The 13,049-nt window shown below is 43.7% G+C and overlaps 1 protein-coding gene across 3 annotated transcripts in view; it reads left to right on the top strand.

Moving 5' to 3' along the window:
* Positions 1–12,040, top strand: part of KDM5A (lysine demethylase 5A) — an 85,313-nt gene extending 73,273 nt beyond the window's left edge. For all 3 annotated transcript variants that reach the window (XM_082634800.1, XM_082634799.1, XM_082634801.1), the window contains one exon: positions 1,977–12,040. In XM_082634800.1, the coding sequence (XP_082490926.1) occupies positions 1,977–2,183 (207 nt within the window). In that variant the 3' untranslated portion in view covers positions 2,184–12,040. The remainder of the gene's footprint in view (positions 1–1,976) is intronic.
* Positions 12,041–13,049: the final 1,009 nt, after the last annotated feature.

Genomic DNA, 13,049 nt, shown 5'->3' with positions numbered 1-13,049 from the left:
CCTTTTTTGTCTCCAGGACAGTTTGCCACAGCAGGGACATTTAGATCAGTTGTTTTCTTCACTGCACAGACTTCAGAAGCTAAATATCACACAAACAATTGCAGAACAAAGCTAACATTTATGTTAGGAAGTAATTAAGTCACTCCGAACTTACAGAAAGCAGGATCACATAGTGCCAGCGATGGTCAAATTTAGAATATTTAAGAATTAACCTGGGGCTTCCCTGGTGGCGCAGTGGTTGAGAGTCCGCCTGCCGATGCAGGGGACGCGGGTTCGTGCCCCGGTCCGGGAAGATCCCACTTGCCATGGAGCGGCTGGGCCCGTGAGCCATGGCCGCTGAGCCTGCGCGTCCGGAGCCTGTGCTCCGCAGCGGGAGAGGCCACAGCAGTGAGAGGCCCGCGTACCGCAAAAAAAAAAAAAAAAACTATATGAAAGAATTAACCTGGGAGCTGGTCACAGTGCAGGATTCTGGTTTGTCCCCCAAGATATCCTGAGTCTGTGGGTTTGGGATGGGTTTCAGCTACGCTTTTAACAGACGCAGCAGGTGATCCTGACGCCAGTAGTGCCCCAGGCAGTTGCTTGAAGGTGGAGAACGCTTTGTGGAAAGTGGGGTAGTGAGTAGAGCCGGGAGACTGGGCTCTTAAAGAGTGCCCCAGGCTGTGGACCAGGTGTCTTGCCAGGCATTATTTTACTTGATCCTCCAAGTAATCCTGTGAGCAAGATGTGATCTCCATTTCACAGATGGAGAAATGGAGCCTTAGGGAGATTAAATGACTTGCCTCAAACTTTACACCAGAACTCCAGGGATGGTGAAAGCAAAAAGATTATGTTGACAAATGATTTCTCCCACCCTTTACTAAAAACCTGGAAACTACTAACCAGGAGTATCACACTTTTGGTAAGTTTTATAGTATATGGACACTGGTTTTGAAAACTACTCACTTTTCCTGAGACTCATTTCCCTAGCCCAAACCTCCTTCCTCTGTTCTTTCTCGTAAGCTGTACTGAAGTACTTAATTGATCCCTTCAGACTCCATACTTTGCCCTGTTTTCTGGCAAAGCTCATTGTTGTTAAGTGACTTGGTTGCTAGTGAAGTTATCAACTTCTGTACTGGGGAGAGAAGGGCAAGTAGCTATCTTAAAGGTTCTAATCTGCCGTAAAAACTACCCCAATCGGCTGCCAAATAGGAAAGCCCCAGATCACCTCACTGTTCACTATATGCCCCGGGCTTAAAGTCACCAAACAGTAGTCCTTTTCTAGCCTCCTATAATCACAATGTCCTCTGAAGGGTCAGAGCTTGCCTGGCATCTGCCACTGACCTATCAGTTCCCCAGACTTTAATTTTAAACCTCAGAGTGATCTATTGACCTGTGTCTTTGACTGTTTTAATTGGTTAATTTGTAAGATTTGACCTCTGATATTTGCTGACTTTTTATAGGGAGTTGTATTTGTAACGGAAGAAGAGAAGAATAAAAAATATTAGTTTAAAAAGTGGCCTATGTGACTGCTTTTCTAAAAAGGTATTTAATGCTCTAAGTACTTTGGCTTATATCTTTGAAATAAAGCTAATACACAGGATTGCCTTCACATTGTTGTACTCTTCTTGATTGATACTTGCATTGTCTTAGAGCCTAGAAATTGTTAATATTAGCTAAAACTACTTGGCTGCTCTATTAGAAGTTCCTTTTTGTCAAATTTTCTCAGACATGTTTCTGCCTCACAAGGAGCCCCAGGTATTGATGAGGTAATGGAGAACCTAAGAGGCCTAATTTTGTGGACATATGGGAAAAATAATTTGGGGGTATTAACTTCCCAGCTTCTTTCTTTAAAAAATAACCCCATAAGAAGTCATTGTCTATCTCTGGGCATCCCAATTATTTGCTATCATTTAAGCCAAGAAAGCTTTTTGGTTTGCTTGTATTGCAGGCTTAATGTGTATGTAACCTAAACATTCCCTGATCTTGTTTCCCAACAGGTAGACTGGGTGCAGTGTGATGGTGGCTGTGATGAGTGGTTTCACCAAGTTTGTGTGGGTGTATCTCCAGAAATGGCTGAAAATGAAGATTACATCTGTACAAACTGTGCAAAGAAGCAGGGGCCAGATAGCCCAGGTCCAGCACCACCTCCTTCTTTCATAATGAGCTACAAACTACCAGTGGAGGATCTTAAAGAGACCAGTTAGCAGATGCTGGGTTAGTTTGGGACATGGGGGAAAACGGACCACACAGAGACCGTAGTCAGTAGAGTGGTTTAGATCCACTCAGAATGTTGCTTCCAAAGACGAATGGCCTTCTGAGCAAGTCCTCCCAGCTGACTTCCTCTTTGCATGGACGTGGGATCTGCGTTCTCTGTCAGCACATCTGTGCCGAGGGTGTCTGCTTTGGTCCAGCAGCCAGCGTTTCAGTTCGTGTCTCCTCTCAGATTGCTTGTCACATTAAGGCCAGACATTTGAGCGCTAGGGTGGCTGGTTGGCATTAATGCATTGGTGTGCTGGCAGGGCATGTAGGCTGCGGCTTCTGGCCAGTTGGTACTAGTTAGAGGTTTGCAGCCAGCACCATCCAGAGGTGTGATCACTTGGATCTCCTTAGTTAGGCCAGTGGGAGAGGAATACAGTAGCAGTTTCCTTCCACTCTGCCCTGGCATTCGACTCCCTACACATCCAGCTAGGAGAGGGCCAGGGCTGAAGATAGTCCTGTGAGAGGCCATGGGTCGTGGCACAGCCTGTAGACCTCAGCTCCATGTGCTTGTTTGTACCAAGAAGAAAACCCCAGTTGAGAGGCAGATCACCTCATCTTCCTAAGGAGGAGGATGGCATCTAGTTCAGAAGTCTGACTAGATTGGATTCTGGGAAGAAGAGATTTTATTTCAAGGCAAGGAGCCTTTTTTTGGCTTTGAGAAGTCTTGCTGCCCTTGGGTCTACATTTTAAAGAAGAGCAGGTACGTGGATCCAGGCTTCTGCAGTAGCAAAGAAGACAAGTCAGAATGTTTTACTGAGCCACAGCGGTGCCTGCTTTTCGGGGAACCCTTCATTCACAAGTGCACCAGGTGCCACCAGGCTTCAAGCATGGCCCCGAGCAAGACCAGCAAATAACAGCTCTTGCCTTGCAGCCCGGCCCCCACTGGCTGTGGTTTCCAGGACTGGCCGTTTCTGAACGTGGCCCGTGGCAGATGCTGTTGCCCAGCACGTGGCTTCATCAGAGGACGTGGGCTTAGAGTACCTCTGGGTGACAAAATTGTTTTAGTAAATCCATTTTTTAAAAAAAGAAAAAAGGACTTGTTTTTACTTTTTTCTAAATGTCTCTGACTACTGACTGTTCTATAAATAGATTATTTTTCCTTTTTTAATATACATATATGAATATATATATATATGTATATATATATATTTACTGTTACCAGCAGCTTATGACAGAATTTCAGCATCAAAAATCCATTTGGGGGCTTGCTTTCTCGTCTTGCTTTTTAATAAAGGAATCCCATTCCTTCCTTGTAGTACAAGGAGTTAGCACTTCCTTCTCCATCCTAGCCCGACCAGATCTTCCATCTTGGTTTTGTTCAAACAGGTAATTATATTTCGTTTGTGTGTTGGGACTTGTCCCTTTCTGTGGGGAAACCTGGTCATACTGTATCTGTGATGGTAGTTCTGTTTTGTATGTGAAAGTTTGGAACTACGGTGCTGTGTTTTCCTCCCGCCTGTTGTGTTCTTTGTCCTTGTGAAGGTGTTAGGTAAGCTGTATGGAAACTCTTATTAGAAGGGGACTAATTTTTTTTTTTAAGGACAAAAACCCCCAAAAACCCACCAAACAAACTGAAAATGGTGTTTTGTCTTCACTATCCTGTGTCCCTTTATTTTGGTGTAAAGATCTGTGGTTTGACTTAAATTCATCAGTTTTCCTTTTAAAGGGGGGGTAGCAGGGTGGGCCCAGAGAGCAGCGTTCAGTCTTGTCTTCCCTTTTTGCCCCGATCTCTTAAAGAAATGTCTTCTAGTAACTAGAAGTGAAATGTACTGTCCAGTCACAGTTTGCGTGGGTATGAGATTTAACTCAAAAGGCATCTTACTAAAAAAAAGCAAAACCTTTCCTATAAAATCCAGTTTCTGGAAATGCTTTCTCTGTGGTTCTACGACCTATGTTTTAGTCATTTCTCCCTTAATATCATGTAACATTTTGAGTGTCTTGGCCTGTTCAGAGGTTCATAAGTGTTGGTGTGCATGGATCTTAAAATCTCATCTCAAGTGTGTGTATGATTTAAGATTTCAATGGAAATTACAAGGTAACTAAGTAACCAGTTTCATAAGTTATCATTTTGCCAGTCTCTCAATACATAAAGATACTACTACTTAGTTAAGAATTTCATCTGGTTGATGTTATAGAAGAAAGCACAATGTTTTTTGCCTTTCGGTCTTCTCTGTAAAAGTCTTCAAGCGCTTGTGGGTTAAAAATTGAATGCAGTCTTAAGTGATGGCTGCCCAGAATACATTTAAGAATACCTTGTTTTTCCTTCATTCCTCAGCTATCAGTGGAGGGGCATGAGGTGCTGAGAAAGACAGCTAAGGTGCTCTGCTTGGAGTATGGTGGATGGATAGGGGGCTGTTTAGGGAATAATTTATGTTCATGATAGGTATTTGCCTGCATATTTGACTGAGGGAAAAACGCAAGGCAGTCTCCAACCATGAATAGCTCCCTGTTTATCTTCTGACATTTTGAAACTCAAATATATCATTTAATTGATACTGTGGGATTTTCTGTATTTATTTGAAAGTCACAGAGGATTTGGTCTGACTTTTGACCATTTAGACCAAAGGTTGAGAGCAGATGAGAGACAGTTAAAAAAAAAAAGAAGAAAAATATGTAGAAGTGTGTAATTTTGTAATTAGTGAACTAAGATTCATCTTAAAGAAATGATGTTTTTTTCACTTAGAGGAAATTACTTATTTTACAACGTAACTCCATTCTGTGGTGTTGTAACATTTCATATTAAAACGATTTAAAATGTTTCTTTACCCTTCGTATCTCCTCAGAGTCACAGTTCTGCACCACTCGTTCTTTAACTTATTCGTTAATTCTTTCAAAGGTATTTTCTCACTACGTTCATTATAAACCATTTTGGCAAAGGTTATAGAAAGGAAGATGAAAACTGGTAGGTCAAGAGTAGGTCCTTGGAACCGCGCAAGTGCAACGACAGCTCTCTTGTGGTCCCTCCAGCCGGGGTTGGCCTCGCTGCCTGTAGTGACCCTGCAGAGATGTGTGGAGATGCAGGGCCAGGCTCCTTCCCGAGCGGCTGCCTCCCAGCTCTTCCTGACTCACACGTGGGCATCATGGAACAACAGCTACTGCACGTCACGCTTCAGATAATTGAAACGGCAGATGTGAAACCTGGGTCGCCCATGATGCGATGTACTTGAATAATCAAAACCCCAGCAAGGGCTGACCTGTGAGATGAGAACGATTTCACCTGTGCTTCACTTCTCTACTTTTGTCTTCAACACGTGTCCAAGAAACGTCAGTTTGTTTGTTTCTCTTAATTTTTAGATTCTGATGTAATTCAGTGGATGTAAGAGAAACTCGCTACTTGGCAGTATTTTAATTCTACAGTATATTTGTGTGAATATCAGCCAGTGCTTAAAAGTAGGAAGGTGAAAGGGAAAACTGAGAAAGCCCTTCTTTCAGAGGGAGGGATTATCCACTTTTTAAGGAGAAAGTGGCAATTTTAAGTGGGATTTGAAAACTGGGGGAAAATTAAGCGAAGTCCCACTCATAACCAGGTTCAGTAAAGGTATACATATGAACTAGCTTCATATGTGTGTAAGAAGTTGCTTTTGCAGTACGTCCCTAAGTATAAATTTTTAAAAGCAGGCAATTGGTTTGCCTTTTACCTTTTGAAATCCCACTTTTTTTTTTTTAATTAAGGCATATCATTACTTTCGATGTGGATGTGCCATGACATTTAGTATTTACAGCATGAGAGGAAAGAATGGATATTAATATATTTTGGAATTCTAGTCTTCTCTTGGTCTGGATCATATCCAGTCACCACTATGCAACGAATGATGTGCACTGGGAAAGGATGTGACGGGTTTTTAAAGATGTGTCCTGCTTATTCTTACTTTTGCAATACTCCAAGATGTCTAAACAGGAATATCTTTTGTAAGCCTCAAGACCTATTGATTATTCTCTTACATGTTTATTTACCTGTTAGTGAGACACTTAAATATTATATGGACTCTAATTTACCAGGGATTTTGGTGGTGCCTTATGAAAAGTATAACTTGATTTCTTGTTTTTTGAGCATGTTTTGCATTTCTTTTGTTTTCTGAAAGAATGTTAGGTATGGCTATTTGCATTACATCTAAAAAATTAAAAAAATTGTGTATGTGCTCAGGTCCCCCCTACCCTGTCATTCACATTGGTGGCAACTCTAAGTGGTAACCAAGTAAAGGTAGATTTTGGTAATGGATCTGAGAGCCACTTTTAACCTGTTGCAGAACAGTGTCTAATGTGCATTTGCTCTCTATAAAATAAAGAACTGGCCTCAAATAACTTCACCAGTGGTGTGATTAGCCTGTTACATTGCTGAGAATAGTGTTTTCAGAAAGTGTGAAGTAGAAGAAGTGATTCCTGCGGATTTCACGTTTCTCTGTTTTCAGCAAGAGTCCAGCGATGGCCAGCAGACGTTTTCCCCACCGTTGATTTCTTAAGTGGTTTATCCCTTTGTAGCGAACCAGTAATAAAAGCAGGAAAGATGAAGAAATACTTCCTTTTTCCTTTGGCCTCCTAGTACTTAAAACTAGCTCAAACTGCACCTTACACTTCAGAGAAATAAATGGCCCTTTTCTCTCATTGCCAAGGTTATCAGGTCATGCAGGCGTGAGGGACAGATCATTGCTGAAAATGTGAAGGTTCTGCCTGCAGTGAAGTTGGCCTCAAACATGAAGTGTTTGATTGTGTATATATGTGTTAGGGAGGAGAATTAGTGGGAAGGAGGAGGAAGAAAAAACTGGTTATCGCAACTTGGAAAAGAATTTTCTTGCCAACAACAAAAAAACCACGAAATTTCGTAAGATTGACAAATTCTTTTCTTTTTGAAAAGTTGTGTGGAATCCACCCAGTTTAGACCACGTATTTCTTGGCGCCTTGGCATTGTGGTTGATACCAGTACGTTGAAGATCCAGAATCTCTTCATGGGAAGCTTAGCCTTGCATTGGGAAGTCTCAGATAACACAACGAACAAACCATACAGAAGAACACACTCAAGGACTGTATGCTGTGACCAAACAATTTGGAATTTCTTGACTCTTCTCACCTATTTGCTCTTTAAAGTGTGTTTCTGCCCTGCTTTTAGTAGGCAGAAAGATGATTTAATGTTTCCATGTGACAAAGTCCCATGAAATTTCTTTACTAGGCAAGGATTTTCTCTAAGCTCGTCTGTGGAGCCAGGATGTATCTTTGTCAGTGCAAAATAAAGATGCCACAAACAGCCTTAAAGATGGTTTGGTGGTTCCAGCTGGTGAACCTTGTAGTAAGGAACTCTGGTGAGTTGCCAGGGACATAGCGGTGAGCTCAGAATCTAATGTAGTTTCAAAAACAACACCCCCTCAAAACAAACAAAAACTTCAAAAGCCCAGGTGAGGACTTAGGGTTACATAAGAAAGAATGTTGGATTTAGGAATGAACTGATCTGGGTGTTAGCTCTTTGTATGACGTTCTGTTGCTTACTTCCCTTTTTGGAATCTGTTTCCTACCATGTGTGGGTTGGTTCTTGTGGATACAAAGACATTTAAGTTACAGCCCCTCTCCCTGAAGGAGGGTAAGACAGACTTTTCTAAGGATGTTTCTTACAAAAACTTTGATGGAATTGAGAAGGGAGGATAGTAGAGAGGTTTTGGATATGTAGTCCAAATTCCCATTCCGTACTCCTGAGGAGGGAACACACAGGCTCTACTGAATATTCTGTTGTTAGAAAATGTAAGTCTCGGTCACTAACGTTCATATTAGAGCACACCCATAGTCTCCACTTGGGTCTGAATTTTGTGGAGTTCATCACGCACTTCGACGTGTGCCCCAAGACCAGTATCTTGCTGTGCTATTCGGTAAGACGAGTGTATCAGACACGTTCCGACAGACCTAACTGTGCCCCTCCCTCCTCCTGAGTTGGTAGCTACCTGGCCTTAGTGAGAAATTCGCCCCCTCGCCAAAGCATCGGCCCCTGCCCTCCTCATTCTGGGCCGCTTTCTGCTGAGACCAGTAGGCCACCCAGGCCTTGGTGGCTTTAGTCTCCTGACTGAACCCTGCCATCCTTTCTGCTTGGCACTAAGCTTCGTGGTCGGTTGTTTCTCCGTCACTCTGGCCCTGCAGGACCTCATCCCTGGTCTGTTCTGCCATCCGATGTCGTCGCTGCTAAATACTGCCGAGTACACGCCCTTGATGGGTAGCTCTACAAACTGACTCAAGGAGGCCGGCTCTCAGAGCAGGGCAGCAGCCCTGAAGGTCCAGCAACCCCTTCCATTCTTAAAGACACTTCAGACCTTGGTCTCTTGTCCAGTCCCCATCCCACCCCTTCTCTTCCCTCATCAGAGGCCTCCCCTGTAACACGGAGGAAACTGAAGCCAGCAGGAGGGCTCGGCATCCACATCTGTCTCAGGACAGGTGTCTGTCCTCTGGCCAACACAGACCATAGGCAAACGGGCGAGCCGGTGAGTCCCATCCCACGTCACCTCCCCAAAGACCTCGCACCCTCCCTCAGCGCGTAAGCTCAGGTCTCTCCCTCTGACGTGCTCCTGACCCTGTCTCCATCTCCTGCTCTCTCAGTCCGTCCTTTGTAGCCAAGCCCCGTGTGTCCCCCCACCTCACTTTAAGATCCCTCAATCTGCGGTAATCTGGACCCTCCTCTCCATGTTCCACTGAGGCTGCTCTCACGGAGGCCGTAACTGACCACACGTTGCTGAGTCCAGTGGGCACTCCACTTCATATACGACATCTGACACTTGTCCACTCCCTTGGTGAGACTCCTCCATTGGCTTCTTGGCCACTACTTTTTCCTAATTTTTCTTCTCTGCAGCTGCTCGTTAGTCTTCTTTACTGTTTACCCTTCGAACGGTGTCATCAGAGGCTCTTCCTGTATCTCCTCGTCCCCCGCCCCCTGCCAGCTAACACTTTAATTCAGCTGTTTCCCAAATCAAAATCACCTGCCCAGGCTGGCTGGCTTTGCTCTTTAATCAACTGGTAAACATTTACACTTGTATTTGTTTTAATCACTCCAAACTCTTTGTGTCAAAACCTGAACTTACTACCTTCTCGCCCCAAAACCAGTTCCTCTCTATACCCTAACTGAAAGCAAAGCTAGGTGCCCAAGCCAAAACTCTGCGAGCCATCCTAAATCCCTGCTGACCGCTCGCTTCCCGTGAGCAATGAGGTGGTCACTGAATCCTTTAGATTCACTCCCATCTTCATCTCCGTCTCCTCCGTTCCTGTTGTGATGCATCACTTCAAGTTCTCACCACTCTGACCTGTTTTTTCGGACTAGTCTTTAGTCTGGTCGATCTCCAGTTGATCTTCCAAATTTCTACACAATAAACCGTCTAAAGAGCCGATATGTTCACTGCGCTGTTCTCCGGAATCTGCTCGTGTTTCTCTTTCTACATGCATCTGCTTCCACACACTCTCAGCCACTGTACTTCCGACACGTGGGTTTTCATTTCCTAAACACGCCACGCTTCTGTCTCACGTTTGAGGTGCGGGCGTAAATGCCTCCTCTTCAGAGGCCCCTGTTCTCTCACGACAGCTGGTTCTGCTCCCTCATGGGACTTTGCAGCATGCGACGTGATTGTTTATAAGTTCCGTGAGAAAAGGGGCTCTCTTCCCTTTATCTCCACACCCAGCACCTAGAACAAACCCTGTGTAGAAGAAACATCCAATAAATAACTTGAGAGGCTGCAGGTTTGTGCCTGTGTTCTCGCTGTACATTCACCCTCGCTCGCCCCGCGCATTACTCTGTGCCTTCGTACTTTCTCCAAAGTTCAGCGCACCCCAAACCTCTGCTGAGAAGTCTTTTCACATCACTCCTCTCCTCCTGGTCTGGTTTTAGATGGCCTTTCGTGGAGCTCTGATAACATTTCGATTTACAGCTTCTCAGAGTGTGGTCCCCGGATCCGTAGCATCAGCATCACCCGGGAGTCTGTTAGAAATGCAGATTCTTGGATCTTACCCCAGACCCTTCAGAGTCAGAAACTGCAGGGGCGGGGCCGACAACCTGCGCGTGAACAAGCCCTCCAGGTGACTGCAGTGCCTGCTGGCATTGGAGAACCTCTCAGGCACTGCGTTTGTATTTCCAGGATTAGCACAATGCCTAGAACAAGATTATTGTAAAGATCTTCCTTGCAGAGAGCTGAAATCCATCCTCCTGTGGCCTTCTACGGCAATCCTGATTCTTCAGAGAATCTGAAAGCTAGTTCAACTGCCCTTGTTTGGTAGCCTTTCAGCGTTTGGCCATTATTTCTACTTCCCGACCTTCATCCTCAATCTTCCCGTTTAATATTAATTCCTTCTCATGTGCTGTGACTTTGAGTGCCTTCAAATTCAAACTCATTGGATTTATCTGAACAAACTCCAACGTACTGCATACCCACCTTAAGCATATATATTCAGAGCATCTCAAGCTACAGTTCTAAAAGTGGAACCATATGTCTGTATAGTCACCCCAACAAGGTGGCATTCGCGATGACCGTGACAAGGTTCCGTTGTAGAGTTGGGGATGGACAGTGGAAACCAAAGGTGGTCCAAAGCTCTGTATACGCTCCATCTCAAAGAACCTGGCCGTGGTAACCTGCAAGTAATTTTGTAACGTGGTTTCATGTCACTGCATTAGTGGTTCTCAGCCGTGGTGGCACGTTTGAATCGTCTGGAGAACTTTTAAAAACCATTCCCGCCACTCTCGCCCCAGACCAGTTGAATGACAGTATCTCGGAGTAGAGACCAAGCAGGAGTATGTTTTGGAACAGCTTTAGTGAGGTACAGCACCATGACACTGTTTTATGTACAAGTCAGGGGTGATCAGTAAATTTACAGAATTGTGCAACCGTCACTCCGATCTAACTTTACAGTGTTTCCATCACCCCAAAAAGAAACTTCATGCCCATTCATATCACTCCCTGTTTCCACTCCCCAACCCCAGGCAGCCACGAATCTACTTAACGTTTCTATAGATTTACCTTTTCTAGACCCAAGCATTAGGATTTTTAAAATCACCTTCCAGGTGATTTTAAAAATGCAGCCAGGGTTGAGAATCGCAGCGCTAAATAAGGAATCAGTGTTTTTTTCAGAACTGTGTGTAAGGAGGGTATTTCACACATTTTCACATTTTTGTCTCCCTCTTAGCCGGCACACATAACCATTACTAGTATGAGATCATTAACTTGATAATGGGAGTTGATGGGCCATTCTATTATTTTCCCTTTATACCTTGTAGCATCAGATTCAAAATTGTCTCCCATGCTCTCCCCAGGCTATTTAAAAACATCTCTAGTCTGCTTTTTCCCCTTTGGTTCATGAATTAACAGCGACAGAAGTTCTCTTAGAGCATTCTCCCTGAGATGATGATGTCTCCAAAGATGATTACAAAGTATCTGTGTCGAGCCAGTGCATAAAGTTACTTTCCTTTAAGAATCCTTCACATTGGTGTTTCTTTATCAGATGTTTTGCTGTCTGACTAACTTCTCTGCCAAATATAGATTTTTCTTTGTAAATACGCTAATATTTCTAAAAATTGGGGGGGAAATATATTTCTTGTTTTTTAAATAAACAGTACATGCACATTTGTTTCAAAAATATTTAAAAAAAAGAAGTAAATGAAAAGTCATCCTCCACCCAAAAATGACCACATTAAGATTTAAGCAAAGTTACTTTCAGACAGCTCCCTGTGTATATTTAGGTATGCGTATCTACAGATATGTACACCTTTACATGAATGTACCGCTTTGTAACTTGCTTTACTTAATGTCAACATTTGTATATGACAATAAATATAGATTTGTATTGTTTTTAATGGCTGTATAGTTTTGCATTCAATGGAATCTTAATGATTTTTAAGAGTTATGTATATTGAGGACATTATTTCTTTGTCTTGTGTTGCAAAATTTTGACCACCTTATTAGTCTTTTAACCTTATTTATATTTTTTCTCTATAGAAGTTATTAAATCTCATGCTGTAAACTTAACCTCTTTAATTTTATAATTCCTAATTTTCCCGACATGCTTAGAATGACTTTCTCTTCTACAAGATAATAAAAATACCTCCACGATTTTGCTTAGTACTTTTATAGTTTTATTGTCTACACTAAATGTTTGTTCCATCTTGAATTAATTGATGCGAGGAATGACAAGTTTCTTTAGATTATTCCTCTCTTGGCTACGTTTCTCAGGTGTCTACAGCATCTGCATTCACTCTTCAAAGTGTCTGAGCATCTACCGAGCATGTTTCCGCGTGTGGAAAAGTGGTCACTCCCAAACTCCTACCTGCTCTGTGTGTGTGTGTGTGTGTTTACACTCAACGTACCCACTGCGTTGGCTCTCTGTTGCTGTGTAACACTATGACCACCAATGTCTCAGCATAAAACAGCAGTTATTACCGTACAGTTTCTGTGGGTCGGGAGTCAGGGCTGGGCTCTGACCTCTGCTTCGGGGTCTCCTGGGCTGTCGTCAACGTGCTGTTGGATGTTGGCTGGGGAGGGATCGCTTCCAAGCCCACGTGGTTGTTATCACATTTAGTTCCTTGTGGGCTGTTAGACTGAGGGCCTCCGTGTCCCGTTGGCTGCATCCTCAGCTCCTGGGCTCATGCGCTTCCCCAATGGGGCCACTTGTTTCCTCAAAGCCAGCAAGGCAGGGGGTGACCAGCAAGATGGACATCACAGTCATGTATAACGCGGTCACATACACGCGATCACATACGGCCTGTCACCTGTGCCACGTTCTCCTGGTTTGAAGTCACAGGCCCTGCCCACACTTCAGGGGAGGAGGTCACAGAAGCCGTGAACCCCAGGAGGCAGGGGTCCCCA

Source organism: Mesoplodon mirus, assembly GCF_964341445.2.
Source record: "Mesoplodon mirus genome assembly, chromosome: 11".
NCBI lineage: Eukaryota > Metazoa > Chordata > Mammalia > Artiodactyla > Ziphiidae > Mesoplodon > Mesoplodon mirus.
Note: the sequence above shows the minus strand (reverse complement) of the source record. Positions and strands in the feature narration are given on the sequence as shown.